The 17,749-nt window shown below is 36.8% G+C and overlaps 2 protein-coding genes across 2 annotated transcripts in view; both read right to left on the bottom strand.

The window, feature by feature from the left end:
• The window catches only part of LOC134839384 (apoptosis-resistant E3 ubiquitin protein ligase 1-like), a 381,686-nt gene that overhangs the window by 178,036 nt on the left and 185,901 nt on the right, over positions 1-17,749 (bottom strand). The window lies entirely within an intron of this gene.
• LOC134839752 (histone H1-III-like) lies at positions 4,437-16,942 on the bottom strand. The gene is made up of 2 exons (XM_063855375.1): positions 16,646-16,942; positions 4,437-5,150 (listed from the first exon to the last, which is right to left on the bottom strand). The coding sequence occupies exons 1-2, from the start codon at positions 16,940-16,942 to the stop codon at positions 4,614-4,616; spliced, it is 834 nt and encodes a 277-aa protein (XP_063711445.1). The 3' UTR covers positions 4,437-4,613.

The raw sequence follows: 17,749 nt of genomic DNA on the forward strand, positions 1-17,749 counted from the left end.
TAATATCAATAGTCAAAAAATCATTTGCAGGTGATATGGATGATTCATTTGGTAAAACTGAAGTGAAAAGCCGTTTTTATCTTACCTTCTCTGTCCTGGTTTTTTTAATAGTTTGATTGTTTTTCTGCAATCAGTTTTCCCAAGATCGCTTATTTTTAACTGTTTAGCCAACTCGCAATTACTAAACGAAAAAACGTGCAATAAATAGTTTCAATGTTTTATCGTTCTAATTGTTTTGGTAATGTGAAATCAGCCCAAGTTAAGAGCATACGTAACAATCAGCGTATTTTTACTGATTTCTTTAAATATCTTTATGAACGAAACTTGCTGGTATGTTAATGATTTTTTTAAAATTCATTGACTTTTATAGTGGATTTTTATCTTTCAATGACATGTATTAACTGGCTGTAGATTATTTTAAAGAAAAACTGAAGATTGCGGAAGCTATGACCTACATTTTGGTGAGCTTAAGCTATCCATATTAGGTAATAATAAATTTTGTCATCTCCGGCTTTGTTTGGTAAAATAATTATTGGAGACTCAACCATATTTTTCAACAACACTTCAAAACTAGTCAGAAGTTCAGCTCATTCTACTGATTTAAATATTTTTTGAACTAGTTGGTTGGTACTGTAAAGGTTTCTCTAATTCAATGACTTTTATGGTGTACGTTTACAACTCACCAAATTTTATTAACTGGCAGTTGATATTTAAAAAGAAAAACCGAAGATTGCGGAAGCTATGACTTATTTTATGGCAAGTGGAAGCTATCCATATTAAGTAGTTTAATTTTGTCATCGCTGTTTTTTTTTGGTAAAATAATTGGAAAATCAGCTGCATTGAACTGTTTGGCCGAGATTATTGTTATCCTCATGATTAAAATGGGTATTGCAACCAGTTCCTAGACAATCTATTACAAGGAGCCGATTTTTTATATTAATGGGAATGATTTTTCAATAAAAACTTTCATTTTTGGGCTGTTGTTTGTTGCTCATTTTTTACTTTCAACCGAAGTGTTTTTTTTTGTTCTAAGCAGCGTTTACTTGAAATCTATTTTTATAGAATCATGGAACTTCAGTTTTTCTTCTCCGATGATTTTGTACGTGTGCGTTTTTTCGTTTTTCTTGTTTAAAAGCTGTATTTAGCTTCATTGGTTTCTGATTATTATTTTGTATCGACTTATTGTCTTCTTACGTGGTGTATGTAGGCGCAAATTTAATTAAATGTTTTTATGTGCTGGGAGTAAAAACAATTTTTAAAACTTTTTTGATGAAACTTTTGATTAAAATAGTTTTAATATCCCGGGTTGACATCCATAGAAAAAAATGCGTATCATACAGTTTCATGCAAAAAAAATGATTATCATACAATTCCATGCATGGATTCTATAGGAAAATGCCTATCATACAATTCTATTGTATAAAAAATGATTATCATGTGGTTTTCATACGATTTTTTTCATTCTGTGGAATTGTATTGAATCGTATGATAAGCATTTTTTCCATAGTATGGAATTGTATGATGAGCATTTTGTGTCAACTCGGTATCATCCAAACAAGTATCAGCCTAAAATATTGGTGGATTAGTTTCCTTTAAATAAGTTTTGGCTGAACGCAAATTTAACATTGGCGTTTGTATTTTTCCGTGTGTTTTTCTCTATTTTAACTTTAATCGAGTCAAGCGTTAAAGTTTTTGATTGGTTTATTTTTTAGACAATTTCATTAAAGTTTTCAGTCAGATAGTCTAAAATGCGATGTTTTGGTTTCACAAAAGTTTGCAGAGCTCGGCTTTGTTTCTGTAATTTTTTTTCTAGGTTTTTTTGTAGGGAAAACCTCCCATTTCTAAATTTTTTTTTGATGCATAGAGCGTTGTGCTAGTTTGTCTAATGTCGGTCTGCCAAACTGGGTTCTTTTAAAATCACTATTTTGAAAAATGAATTTAGTGAATGTAGACTAATGCTGGAAACAGTTTGATATATTTAATTTTCGGATATAAGCGCTTTTAGTAGCCTCATTTATCTACTAAAAACTTGTTGGCGATGAAACAAACACTGATTGTTTTTTCCGTTCTTTTCAAAAATCTCGAAAATTTAACAAATTCTATCTTTCTCTTTCAAGTTTAACTTTCATTTCTGAAGTCAGTAAATTGTGCAGCTTTCACACAGCATCTGGTTATTGTCAGAATTGGAACTGGACCCGGGCTTTTTACGGGACTGGACTGGCTTGGTCGTCATTTTTAGGACCAGCAACCGGAACGCGCCTGGGCCTCATTACGAGGCCAATTTGTGCACTGGATAGGCGTACAAGATTGTGTCTGTATGTTCCTGGATTCCAGAGACAAATATTTAAACATGTTCCAAAATATAAGTGAATTCCATTTAGAAGATTTATGTTGATTCCGCGTACATATACTTGTAACATCAATTTTATCGGCAAATTTAATTTTTTGAGGATTCCGCAACAAGCAAACATAGCTAGTTGTTCTGGATTCCGCTAATGTAAGTGGAATCGTTACACAAAATATAAGTGGAATCCGCAAACTGTGAAGGAATTCAGAAATTTGCATATGAAATTACTGAACTTGCATATGCACTAGCGGAATTTAAAATAAGGACTTAACCATTGCCAGCGGAATCCACAAGGAAATCTCAAAACATTGGTCAACTAAATCGATGGATGTCACACTTAAGTATTTGCAAGCAGCTTTTGGGATCATAAGTTTGGAACCACAGCACCGAATAAATTCATTGAGTTAATTCAGTAATTGGGTTGTGCATTATTGGATTGACATATCACCGAGTTAGGTCAGTATTTGGGATTCAGTGGTTGAGATTCAGTATTTGGGATTTTGAATTTGAGATTCAGTATTTGAGAGCGTGAATTCAGTTCATTTTATTTACAGGGAGTAAATGATCTATTTGTTTAATTTGAGTAAACTAATTTTAGATAAAAAGTACCAAAACTTGAATTACAGCAGACTTAAACTTTAAATTCAAAGACACGCATATATAGTCCTGAAAACGTTGCCCTAAAAAACTATGTTCTGGTTTCGCATTTTGAAAATATTCCACATTGGCTAAGTTAAAACTTGTATTTTTATTGAATGGCTTGAAATGAACTGATGAATAAGTTTACAGAAATTGAGATTGATGACAAGAATTAAGATCGAAGTTAACTTTTGTAGGAAGTGAGCTTGAAGCTGGGTATGTTTGACAGGAATTGATATGAGATCAAAGTTGCGTATGTTTGTCAGAAATTGAGATGGAAGTTGAGTGTTTGACAAGAATTGAGACCGAACATTTGGCATTTCAACTGGTAGCTGATCAACGTAGTAATTAAAAGATATAGTTTTGAAAGCTATTACATATACATATATGTAAACGGAATCTGCAAACAAAGTGCGGATTCCACTTACAGTTTGCGGATTCCACTTACACTTTGCGGATTCCACTAACAGTTTGCGGATTTCGCTTACAGTTGCGGATTCCGCAACAGCTCAATTCAACTATACACATGTCTCGTTGCTTGTGTGCGGATTCCACAAACTGTTCTGGATTCCTGAAATACGGTTCCGGATTCCGCAAATTGGCCTATTTTTGGAGCGATTTCGAGCGGTACAGTGTTTTAGTTATTTGTTTGTGGAACCCAAAACAGCAAAGATAAGAAAAACTAGCTATGTTGCGGATTCGTAATGCTGACTTTTAAAAGGTTTCACACCTTTCACCGTTCAAGTTACAAAAGCCTAGAGAGAGTTTTACTTCAGCAGGGCTGGGAAAATACAGACAGCCAAGCGTGCCCTCCTTTCTGCGGCAAAAGTCAGCCAAGTCTAACTGCTAGGTTGGGCTCCAGCTAATGGATTTATTAAGTTTTGATTTTTCTTTGAATACTCACATTTGAATTTCAATTTATTTTTTGTTAAAAATTCGTGTTTTCTCAAAGTCAGGCCCGATTCCAACTCTGGTTACCGCTGTTGGAAGGTATCCTTGGGTTTTGCGTTCATATGATAAACTTTCTGTTAAAGCTCGTTGTGTTAACTGGATATAAGGATATCAGATTCTACAAATACAGCCTTGTGTGTGTTAGAAAAACATCATTTTTCGAACGGTTGGATTAGGATTTTTTGAGCGATCGGATGTTTTTAGAAACAGTTTCTAAAACATGATTTTTGGTGAATTTTTAGTCTTCAAATGTTACAAAATTAGTCACACATTTGATTTCGAAGTTTAATTATGAACTGATGCTAACACTCACGCAATTTTTCAAATGCGGTGACACAAGAGCAAAGTGTTTTTGTTTAGCTCAAAAACATGGGTTATAAAGAAGGGATCAACAGTTCTTGTCTTTTAGCAGACCATTAACTAATTCAAATATCATCGCAGCCTCAAAGTGGCCGCAGGGGTGCTAAAGTTCTGTGGCCTGAATATGGTTTTTCAGAAATGAAGATTTTGATAGCTAAATTTTATTAGAGCGAGAGAAAATAATTGCAAAATTTAGTGCAAATAATTAAAACAAAATAAATCACAGCAAATTATCAGAAATCAAAACTACTGCAAAATGAGCTGAAAAACTCTAGAATTGAATTTATATGAACTAAAATAAAATATTTGTTTCAGTTTATTTAGCCTTCTTGGCTGGGGCTGCTTTTTTCGGGGTGGATTTTTTGGCTGCTGGCTTTTTCGCAGCGACTGGTTTTTTAGCTGCTTTAGGCTTTGCGGGCGACTTTGCCTTCTTGGGAGCTGCAGTCTTCTTAGCAGGCGAAGCTTTCTTGGCTGCTGGCTTCTTGACTGCCTTCTTTTTGGGCGATGTCTTCTTGGTTGGCTTTTTGGCCACTGGTTCTTTTGCTGGAAGTTTGAAACTACCGCTGGCTCCAATGGATTTGCTCGAAGCGTGGACGATTTCCTTCTTCGCTGCCATTCGTCTCAGAGCCAGTCTCGTCTGGTTTTGCACTTTGTCGGCCGACACCTTGTAATTTGCCGAGATGTATTTGACGATCGCAGATTTGCTCGATCCTTTCTGGTCTTTCAGCTCTTTGATTGCCTTTTTGATCATAGACTTGAAAGGTGGGTGCGCTGGTTTGGCTGCTGCCGGCTTTTTGGCGGCCTTGGCAGGGGTAGTTGCCTTCTTAGGAGTAGCAGTCATTTTGTAGAGGTTATGTATTTGTCGAAATTAACGAAATAAAGTCTAAATTGTTTGTAGAGTGAAATTGAGCTGGATTAAAAGTGAACAAAATTGCTCAGTATATATACATTAGAGCTCAACCGGAACGAAAATTCACAACGGCATTTAAAAGAAACACAAAATAATCAAAATATTTACAGTTTTTGAAAACAGAAGTTCAAATTTACCAACTTTGACATTAGATTTTCAATGTCTGAAAAATGGACGATTTAGATTAAAATAAATTCTATACGACGAAGTAAATATTAGTGGCTTTCGATATGGAGACAGTGGACAAAATAGCCTTCAAACGAAATGAACATCAAAATAATTATCTTTTGGGCTGTTTCAGTCATAATTTGACCTTTAGCGGGGTCTGATTAGGTTCAAAGTTAATATATATGCAGCTGAATTTCCTGAAACTCCGGTGAGGTAAGTTTTTTCCCTAAAAAGATGACTGTGAAAAAGGTACACACGATTTTTATGATTTAGGCCGATATTTTTTTGACCAAGAAATTGGATAGAATGGACCAGAACAAATTTTTTTGAATTTTTTATCTCAATTTCTCGCTGATGTGCAGACTTCATCAAGAAAAAAACTGAAGAATGCCTGACCCAAATCACGCGTTGACCTCATAAATTTTTCAAATATTTACTGTTTCAAATATTTACAGCCTCCGAAATCTGCCATTTTTTCATAATACTAACTTTTCTGAAAATTCCCAAAACTAAATGGTTTTCCTTTAAGACATCCTAGCTACTAACAATCTATGTGACCCATTTTCTTGTGCATTAGTCAAAACTTTCATCAAATGTTCAGTAAAACCATCATAGGAATTGACCGAAAGTCGCTATCCTTGAGCTTTTCTTATAATAATCTTACAAATTTATAAGCTCTAAGATTATTACAAGATAGGGTCTTTTGTAACAGAAAGTTGTCAGGGTTTTTGATGTGTTTTAGGATGTTGAGCTGTTTGGGGGGTGCGGCTCATCATTTAATACTCTAGAAAAAAGTTAAGAACTCATGTTTTTTTCCTTTTTGCCGAGATTGGTGGTTCTGTGAATTAGTTTACAGAACTGACAGCATTACTGAGTCCCATATCCACCGAGGCGGCTCTTTTTCCTTCCCCCCCCCCCCCACCTGCAAAATTTTACTAGTGAAGTTTTGTTCACTTTATCCGAATGTTACAAAAATTGGCATGCGAGCTAATTAGGCCATGACAAATATTTTTGGTCTTCATAATTAACCTTGTAAAACCCCTCGTTACACCGTAAAATTGACGCTTATGTGAGGTGGGGGGGGGGGGAAGGAAAAAGAGCCGCCGAGGCAGATCGGTTGCTGGCTGAAGACTGATCTTAAGATTTTAAGAATCAGATTTGCCGCAGAATCCGCAAAATTGCTGCTTTTCTTTGATTTTCTTTGCTGTTTTGGATTCCAAAAACAAATAGCTAATACACTGTACCGCTCAAAATTGCTCCAAAAACAGGCGTAATTGCTGAATCCGAAACAGCATTTGCGGATATCGGGACAGTTTGTGGAATCTAGAAACAAACAAAAAGCATGTGGAAAGTGAAGGTGTGCTTTTGCCGACTCCGAAACTGTAAACGGAATTCTTATTTTGTACGCGGTACTCGCATTGTGTTTGCGGATTCCAGTAATATATGTAGTAGTGTCATTAAAACAGAACACCAGCGAGTTCAATCTCAATTACTGCAAATTTTTTACTAAACGTTTGATCTCAATTGCTGCCAATTAATCCCAAATGTTCTTTCTTAATTCCTGCGAACTGAAAAATCTAAGCAAGTTAGTTAATCAGTTCATTGTTCCGACTTTCGATACGAAAAAAAAAACGGAATATTTGTGCTCGGGTGGGTTTTTTTTTCTTCAGACAAATTTCGACTTTTTAACTAGCCATTTTTGACGGAATTTTTTTTATCATTCAAAAGGTATTGTTGTCTTGAGCTTAAATTTGAAAAGATATTTCACCTGTGATCGTTTTTCGTAAAGTTATGAGAGTTTAAAGATTGCCATTTTGACCAATTTGGGACAATTAACGCGCGATATAATTCGCGCTATGAACGCGTAAGCGGAGATTTAATCCGTCTTATAAATCGTTCCAAATTGGTTGAACGAAGCTTATGTGCCATAATTGATAGGTTACAAGGAACGAAATCTATCTTTTTGTACTTTATATGGCGTGCGGAGGGATGATTTTCATAAAAAAAATTTCAAATTTTAGAGAAAAAAAATTTTCATTTCATTTTATTTCTTTAAATTTTTTATGTTATTACTGCCGCTCCATAAACCTTAAAAGGCAGTCGGAACATTCAGGGCTTCGCCCTGATATGAGCATTCTCGTTTCTTTTTAAAAATTAAAATAACTTCATTCAATATAGCTTTCATCGCAGCTTTGTCAAATTAGAAGAGATAAGAACAAACCAAAACCGTTTGAATCATTTTGATGGTCCTAATACTGCAACAAGACTGCTCGTATCAGGGCGAAGCCCTGAATGTTCCGACTACCTTTTAAGGTTTATGGAGCAGTACTAACATTTAAAAAAATCAATGAAATAAATTAAAAGAATTTTTTTTTTTCTAAAATGTGAAACTTTTTTATGAAAATCATCCCCCCACACGCCATATAAGGTACAAAAAGATAGATTTCGCTCCTTTTAACAAACCAATTATGGCAAATAAGCTTCTTTTAACCAATTTGGAACGATTTCTAAGACGGATTAAGTCTCCGCTTACGCGTTAACAGCGCGAAATATATCGCACTTTAATTGTCCCAAATTGGCCAAAATGGCAATCTTTAAACCCCCGTAACTTTACAAAAAAGATCACAGGTAAAATATCTTTTCATATTTGAGCTCAAGACAACAATACCTTTCGAATGATGTAAAAAATTTTTTTCAAAAACGGCTAGCTAAAAAGTCGAAATTTGTCTGAAGAAAAAAAAACCCACCCCGAGCACAAATATTCCGTTACTTTCGTATCGAAAGTCGGAACAACAACATTAGGTCAGTGTTCAGATTTGAACTGATAGTTTGAGTTTGAATCGTATGTGCAAATAATGCAACAAAATTGTACCGGTTGAAACATTCGAAATTGCTGATATTGAGTTCTTAAATCAAGCAGTTTCTTTTGTCACATCCAAAAAAAGTTTACAGGCTGGCATAAATTTAAAAAGAACTCTCTATAAAATAAAAACAATACGGCTAATTGGAAAGCACAAGAAACAAGGTAAATAGATTGAAATTAGACAGAGCTTGCCAAGTCTATTTGTTGATGTCACTGAGTAAACTCGGCCATGCTAAAGAAGATTATCCATCTCGCATGCATTTATTGTGCTTTTGAGGATTTCTCTGTGCACGTTGCGCATGAGCGAAATGATCCGAGTGTCCAGCTCACTTTCGCTTTTTTGCTGGCATCCCACTTTTCATCCTGCAAAAAACGAAAGATTAATGGCTTCTGAAAAGTCTCGAGGTTTTTCTGTTCAAAAAACTAACAGCCTCCTGTGGATGACAAACCAATGACATTTCTGGTTACTAGTATTGCTGGAACCAAATTGAATGTGGGCTCTAGTTTTTTCTGATCCAGACAACGCATCTTTCTTGCCGAAAAGACCTAAAAATTGGCTAATTTGGGCAATATTACTCGCAAGATTGCAGCTAATTTCATTCTAAAATCCAAACACAAGGAATCAAGTGAAACTTTCTGTGAGAAAAATCACAATTGAAAGGTAAAAGAAAAAACCATGAAATCTTTTTGAACAAGCTCAAAACAACAGCAAGTCCTCCCAGCGTATTTCACGTTTTTATTAGAAGTCATTCAGCAAAAGCATGTTTCATCGTGCAATCGAATTCCAAATAGTAGATGCGGAAGTTTTCTTCAGCTAGCAAGATCCTAGCTAGTCCTAGCTATCCTAATCTTTCCAAGCTCAGAAAGTTCAGATCATTTGATGTTTCATGTCCCACAGTACCCTGGAGCTCGCTGACGAAACGAAATTTGCATTGGGACTCAAAAAGGCTCAATGATAATGACGATCTGGTTTTGTTTTTACTTTCCGAGCATGTTCAAAAAGACCATTGACTCCCGTGTGCTGCTCTTTTTTTCCTGCTGATTACGGAAGAATCTTTGTGTGTTTGGAGCTTTTTGATGTTCCATGCTGCCTTTTTTGTCAGTTTTTCTTACTTGTCTGTCGCTAAAGATGGCGCTTCCGGGCAATCAGACTATTTATTCATTACACACCAATCGCAAATCATTGATGCAGCTACTAAAATTCCCAGCTGGAAGTTGTTGCATTAGCGTGAATTTGTTTGTTCACCCAAAAAGTTCTAAATATAATGACAGGTCTAACGAAAGACTGAATTGAAATGATATATCAATTAACTAGATGACAAACTGCTTAGTTCTATGACTGAATGACTGCAGTCTTGGTTGAATTGACCAATGACGTTTTCCCTGATGCAAAAATTGCTTCAACGATAAGGATTTTTATGGACTGCGTCACTGATCTGGACCGCAAAAATTGAAGTTGTTCAAACAAAAAGAGTGGAAAATTTATAAGCTATTGATGGACTCTTGATGATCCAATGATGATCCAATGAAATTTGGCTTTATCGATCAAGTTGTGTTTGCTGAGTATTTGAGTGCGCTTAAATTTTGATGCGAGCATATGGCCGCTAGATCTAAAACTTAAATCAGCTTCCATCTTCACTCTTGTATCAACTTCTTTACTCAAGTAAAATGACGAAAACTGAAAGCTCATACTCTGTACAATCCATCTCTCCATCTACGTTTGCAGTTACTTCCAAAACCCCTGTGCCTCTGTCATCACATGGCTCAGCAGATACAGCAATATTATATGCACTGTCGACATCAGTAATTCCTTTTGGAGCACCCTGCAACCATTCGTTTCTCCGATGCAGGGCTACTCAGTACTTATTCGTGAATACCGACGCCACCGACATTTGGGCTTGTATAGCCCTCTATGAGAGGTTCATTCGGCACCCTCCCTAATTCAAATTCAGGCCGTACCTCAACTTTACCAGCCAAATCTTTGCTACATAGATTGGTACATTTCGGCACCACCACATCCAAAACGGGCCATTTCCTAATTATCGTGAAGTTGAAAAAATGCATGCCGAAAAGTACAAGGAGAAACATCTGGAGAACACATTGTACCTCAGGGCAACAATATCGCCTAAAGACAGCACGGAACCTAAAAGCACGAGTCGGGAGATCTTTGTTCCACAAATAGACTGTCAGCCGCAAAAATGATGTAGAGTCAGGCAATGCAGGCGATAGTTAGCATTATGGTGCATGTTGTTGTCCAAGAATGTGTCATTTTTGGGTCTAAAATGATGAAGACGAAGCATCGGAGCTGAGCATAGAACAGACAGCCTGTAATTAAAATTTGTCTCAAAATTTCAATCGGTGAGTTCAGCACAGCTTGAGTTTTTATTAGTCACCGGCTCGATTCACCGAAAAGTTTCTGCTCATATTGTCGTGTGACGTTCATAAATTTTTCGAAGTCAACGGTTTGAATCACAGAAAAAATCTTGCCCAAAACTCCCTGTGCTGGTTTTACATGAGCGAAGTGATCCATTGTCTAGCTCATGTTCGTTTTTTTTCTGGCAACATATCCCATGTTTCATCCAGCAAAGAACGCCAAGATTAATGGCTTCTAGAAAATCTCTTGTTTTTTCTGTTCAAAAAACTAACATCACACTATGGGCGACAAACCAATAGCTTTTCTGGTTACTGTAATAGCTGGAACCAAAATGAGCGTTTGATCTAGTTTTTTTTCTGGTCAAGCCAACGCATCTTTTTGGCCAAAAAGACCTAAAAATTGGCTAATTTGGGTTATCTCACTCTGAAGATTGCAGCTAATTTCAATTTTTAATCCAAACAGAAGGAATGAAATGAAATTGTCTTTGAAAAAAAATCACAGTTGAAAGGAAAAACAAAAAACCATGAAATCATTTTTAGCTAGCTTCGCAACAAGAGCAAGTCTTCCGAGCGTATTTCACTTTTTATTAGAAGTAATTCAGCAAAAGCATGTTTCATCGTGCAATCGATTTCCAAATAGTTCATTTTATGTCGGAATGACTTTAGTCTTGGTTTAATTGTCTAATGGCCTACTCGCTGATGCGAGACTTGCTTCACTGATAAAAATTTTTATGTACTGCTTCACTGGTATGGACCGCAAATATTGAAGTGCTTCAAACAAAAAAATGGAAGATTTCCAAGCCCTTGATAGACTCTAAGTTTGATGATCGAATTAAAACTGTATTTGAGTGCACTTCAGTTTTCATCTTCATTTTAGTAACAACTTCTTTGCTCAAGTAAAATATCGAAAACTGAAAGCTCATTTTCTGCGCTTTCCAGCTCTCCATCAACGTTTGCAGTGCCTTCCAACACCCATGTGCCTCTGTCATCACTCGCCTCAGCGGGGACAGCAACCTTATACGCACTGTTGTCATCGGTAACCTCCTTTGGAGCACCCTCGCAATCAATCGTTTCTCCGATGCAGGCGCTACTCAGTTTTTATTCGCAAGTATCGATGCCACCGGCATATGGGCTAGTATACCCATCTCCATAACGTTCATTCGACACACTCCTTTTTTCAAATTCACGCTTTACTTCAATATTACTAGCCAAATTTTTGCTACATAAATTCCTTTAATTCGGCATCACTATAACCAAATTCTCCATGGACGTCGGCATTTCCTGTTAATCGTGAAGTTGAAAAAACCCATGATGGAAAATTTAAAGAGAAAATTCTGGAGAATACAATGTCCCCCGGGTAACAATATCTTTTAAATAGAGCACGGAACATGGAAGTACGAGGCGAGAGATCTTTGTTCCAAAATTGGACTGTCAGCCGCAAAAGGGATGTAGAGTCAGAGAACGCAAGGCGATAGTTAGCATTACCAGGCATGCTGTTGTCCCAGCATTTGTCAATTTTAAGGGCAAAAGCGATGAAGACGAAACTCCGGAGCTGAGCATGGAACAGACAGCCTGTAATTAAAATTTGTCTCAAAATTTCAATCGGTGAGTTCAGCACAGCTTAAGTTTTCATTAGTCACCGGCTCGATTCACCGAAAAGTTTCTGCTCATATTGTCTTGTGACGTTCATAAATTTTTCGAAGTCAACGGTTTGAATCACAGAAAAAATCTTGCCCACAACTCCCTGTGCTGGTTTTACATGAGCGAAATGATCCATTGTCCAGCTCATGTTCGTTTTTTTGCTGGCAACATATCCCATGTTTCATCCAGCAAAGAACGCCAAGATTGATGGCTTCTAGAAAATCTCTTGTTTTTTTTGTTCAAAAAACTAACATCACACAGCCTGTTTTTGACTTTTTAAACAAAATTTCATTTAGTGAGTTTAGCGCAGCTTAAAACTTTAGTAGTCATCGGCTCGATTCACCGAAAAGCTTCTGCTCATTATTTCCTGCGACTATCATAAATGTTTAGTAGTTTGCTTTTTTCCGGCAATATTTCCCATTTTCCCATTTTTTATCCAGCAACGAACGCCAAAATTAGTGGCTTCTAAAAAACTTCGAGAAATTTAGCAGCACACTGTGGATGACAAACCAATGGCCTTTTTGGTTATTGATGTTGCTGGAACCAAATTGAATGTTTGTTCTAGTTTTTTTTCTGATCAAGCCAACTCATTTTTGTGTCGGGAAGGACCTAAATTTTGACTAATTTGGGTAAGATCACTCAGAAGATTGCAGCTAACTCCTTCTAAAATCTAAACACAATGAACCCAGTTAAAATTTTTTTTAAAGAAAAAATCACAATAAAAAGTAGTAATTAAATACCGTGAAGTCTTTTTTCAGCATGCTAAAGAACGAAAGCAAGCGAGTCAGAGTAAATTTCACTTTGGTGCTGGAAGCTCTTCAGCAAATGCCTTATTTTTATCGTGCAATCGAGTTCCAAATCAAATCAAATACAAAAACCGATAAGTTATGCAACGTTTTTTTTATGGAATCATTTTCTCGCGTCGCCTAAAGATTTTTGGTCTAGCTGAGTGAACCAAATCAATATGTTAGTCAAATCAATATAATGTTTTGTGCAGACCCGCACTTCAATCAACAAACCTGAAGTTGACGAAGCGCTGTCTCCCATTTGAGCTGGCAATGATTATACTTTTGACTACCAATCCTGCGTTTGAGACAGGCAAGCTAGGAAAAACAAAAAACCATGAAATCATTTTTAGCTAGCTTCGCAACAAGAGCAAGTCTTCCGAGCGTATTTCACTTTTTATTAGAAGTAATTCAGCAAAAGCATGTTTCATCGTGCAATCGATTTCCAAATAGTTCATTTTATGTCGGAATGACTTTAGTCTTGGTTTAATTGTCTAATGGCCTACTCGCTGATGCGAGACTTGCTTCACTGATAAAAATTTTTATGTACTGCTTCACTGGTATGGACCGCAAATATTGAAGTGCTTCAAACAAAAAATTGGAAGATTTCCAAGCCCTTGATAGACTCTAAGTTTGATGATCGAATTAAAACTGTATTTGAGTGCACTTCAGTTTTCATCTTCATTTTAGTAACAACTTCTTTGCTCAAGTAAAATATCGAAAACTGAAAGCTCATTTTCTGCGCTTTCCAGCTCTCCATCAACGTTTGCAGTGCCTTCCAACACCCATGTGCCTCTGTCATCACTCGCCTCAGCGGGGACAGCAACCTTATACGCACTGTTGTCATCGGTAACCTCCTTTGGAGCACCCTCGCAATCAATCGTTTCTCCGATGCAGGCGCTACTCAGTTTTTATTCGCAAGTATCGATGCCACCGGCATATGGGCTAGTATACCCATCTCCATAACGTTCATTCGACACACTCCTTTTTTCAAATTCACGCTTTACTTCAATATTACTAGCCAAATTTTTGCTACATAAATTCCTTTAATTCGGCATCACTATAACCAAATTCTCCATGGACGTCGGCATTTCCTGTTAATCGTGAAGTTGAAAAAACCCATGATGGAAAATTTAAAGGGAAAATTCTGGAGAATACAATGTCCCCCGGGTAACAATGTCTTTTAAATAGAGCACGGAACATGGAAGTACGAGGCGAGAGATCTTTGTTCCAAAATTGGACTGTCAGCCGCAAAAGGGATGTAGAGTCAGAGAACGCAAGGCGATAGTTAGCATTACCAGGCATGCTGTTGTCCCAGCATTTGTCAATTTTAAGGGCAAAAGCGATGAAGACGAAACTCCGGAGCTGAGCATGGAACAGACAGCCTGTAATTAAAATTTGTCTCAAAATTTCAATCGGTGAGTTCAGCACAGCTTAAGTTTTCATTAGTCACCGGCTCGATTCACCGAAAAGTTTCTGCTCATATTGTCTTGTGACGTTCATAAATTTTTCGAAGTCAACGGTTTGAATCACAGAAAAAATCTTGCCCACAACTCCCTGTGCTGGTTTTACATGAGCGAAATGATCCATTGTCCAGCTCATGTTCGTTTTTTTGCTGGCAACATATCCCATGTTTCATCCAGCAAAGAACGCCAAGATTGATGGCTTCTAGAAAATCTCTTGTTTTTTTTTGTTCAAAAAACTAACATCACACAGCCTGTTTTTGACTTTTTAAACAAAATTTCATTTAGTGAGTTTAGCGCAGCTTAAAACTTTAGTAGTCATCGGCTCGATTCACCGAAAAGCTTCTGCTCATTATTTCCTGCGACTATCATAAATGTTTAGTAGTTTGCTTTTTTCCGGCAATATTTCCCATTTTCCCATTTTTTATCCAGCAACGAACGCCAAAATTAGTGGCTTCTAAAAAACTTCGAGAAATTTAGCAGCACACTGTGGATGACAAACCAATGGCCTTTTTGGTTATTGATGTAGCTGGAACCAAATTGAATGTTTGTTCTAGTTTTTTTTCTGATCAAGCCAACTCATTTTTGTGTCGGGAAGGACCTAAATTTTGACTAATTTGGGTAAGATCACTCAGAAGATTGCAGCTAACTCCTTCTAAAATCTAAACACAATGAACCCAGTTAAAATTTTTTTTAAAGAAAAAATCACAATAAAAAGTAGTAATTAAATACCGTGAAGTCTTTTTTCAGCATGCTAAAGAACGAAAGCAAGCGAGTCAGAGTAAATTTCACTTTGGTGCTGGAAGCTCTTCAGCAAATGCCTTATTTTTATCGTGCAATCGAGTTCCAAATCAAATCAAATACAAAAACCGATAAGTTATGCAACGTTTTTTTTATGGAATCATTTTCTCGCGTCGCCTAAAGATTTCTAGTCTAGCTGAGTGAACCAAATCAATATGTTAGTCAAATCAATATAATGTTTTGTGCAGACCCGCACTTCAATCAACAAACCTGAAGTTGACGAAGCGCTGTCTCCCATTTGAGCTGGCAATGATTATACTTTTGACTACCAATCCTGCGTTTGAGACAGGCAAGCTAAGAATGGGATGAATGTACCAACCAAGAAGTTGTTCAGGCGGTGCGATCCAGACAAGTGCGCAGCGCTTTGCTCGCCAGATTTAGCGCGCATTGATTTTTGTTCATCAGATGACGGCATGAGCTATTGACTTTTATTTAAAACAAAATTAAGGAACCCATGATCAGAAGGTTCAGATCACCTGATATTTCATGTCTCACATTACCCTGGAGCTCGCTGACGAAACAAACTTTGCATTGGGACTCAAAAAGGCTCAATGATAATGACGATCTGGTTTTGTTTTTACTTTCCGAGCATGTTCAAAAAGACCATTGACTCCCTGTGCAGACGTCTGGGGATGAACGTTAGCTGTTTTTTTTTCCTGCTGATTACGGAAGAATCTTTGTGTGTTTGGAGCTTTTTGATGTTCCATGCTGCCTTTTTGTCTGTTTTCCTTACTTGTCTGTCGCTAAAGATGGCGTTTCCGGGCAATCAGACTATTTTTTCATTACACACCAATCGCAAATCATTGATGCAGCTACTAAAATGCCCAGCTGGAAGTTGTTGCATTAGCGTGAATTTGTTTGTTCACCCAAAAAATTCTAAATATAATGACAGGTCTAACGAAAGACTGAATTGAAATGATATATCAATTAACTAGATGACAAACTGCTTAGTTCTATGACTGAATGACTGCAGTCTTGGTTGAAGTGACCAATGACGTTTTCCCTGATGCAAAAATTGCTTCAACGATAAGGATTGTTATGGACTGCGTCACTGATCTGGACCGCAAAAATTGAAGTGGTTCAAACAAAAAGAGTGGAAAATTTATAAGCTATTGATGGACTCTAATCTTGATGACCCAATGAAATTTGACTTTATCGATCAATATGTATTTGCTGATTATTTGAGTTCGCTTAAAATTTGATGAGAGCATATGGCCGCTAGATCTAAAACTTATATCAGCTTCCATCTTCACTCTTGTATCAACTTCTTTATTCAAGTAAAAAGCCGAAAACTGAAAGCTCATAATCTGTGCAATCCATCTCTCCATCAACGTTTGCAGTTACTTCCAAAGCCCCTATGCCTCTTTCATCGAAGCTACCGCTGGCTCCAATGGATTTGCTCGAAGCGTGGACAATTTTCTTCTTCGCTGCAATTCGTCTCACAGCCAGTTTCGTCTGGTTTTGCACTTTGTCGGCCGACACCTTGTAATTTGCCGAGATGTATTTGACGATCGCAGATTTGCTTGATCCTTTCTTGTCTTTCAGCTCTTTGATGGCATTTTTGATCATAGATTTGAGAGGTGGGTGCGCTGGTTTGGCTGCTGCCGGCATTTTGGCGGCCTTGGCAGGGGAAGTTGCCATTTTTTAGAGATTATGTTTTTGTCGAAATTATCGAAATAAAGTCTAAATTGTTTGTAGAGTGAAATTGAGCTGGATTAAAAGTGAACAAAATTGCTCACTATATATACATTAGAGCTCAACCGGAACAAAAATTCACAACGGCATTTAAAAGAAACACAAAATGATCAAAATATTTACAGTTTTTGAAAACAAAAGTTCAAATTTACCAACTCTGGCATTAGATTTTCAATGTCTGAAAAATGGACGATTTAGATTAAAATAAACTCTATACGACGAAGTAAATATTAGTAGATTTCGATATGGAGGCAATGGACAAAAAAGCTTTCAAACGAAATGAACATCAAATTATTTATCTTTTGCGCTTTTTCAGTCATAATTTGACCTTTAGCGGGGTCTGATTAGGTTCAAAGTTAATATACAAGCAGCTAAATTTCCCGAAACTCCGGTCAGGTAAGTTTTGTCCCTAAAAAGATGACTGTGAAAAAAGTAAACACGATTTTTATGATTTGGGTCTATATTTTTTTGACCAAGAAATTGGATAGAATGGACCAGAACAAATTTTTTTGAATTTTTAATCTCAATTTCTCGCCGATGTACAGACTTCATCAAGAAAAAAACTGAAGAAGGCCTGACACAAATCACGCGTTGACCTCATGAATTGTTCAAATATTTACTGTTCCAAATGTTTACAGCCTCCGAAATCTGCCATTTTTTCATAATACTAACTTTTCTGAAATTTCCCAAAACTAAATGGTTTTCCTTTAAGACATCCTAGCTACTAACAATCTATGTGACCCACTTTCTTGT

Source organism: Symsagittifera roscoffensis, chromosome 2 (genome assembly GCF_963678635.1).
Source record: "Symsagittifera roscoffensis chromosome 2, txSymRosc1.1, whole genome shotgun sequence".
NCBI lineage: Eukaryota > Metazoa > Xenacoelomorpha > Acoela > Convolutidae > Symsagittifera > Symsagittifera roscoffensis.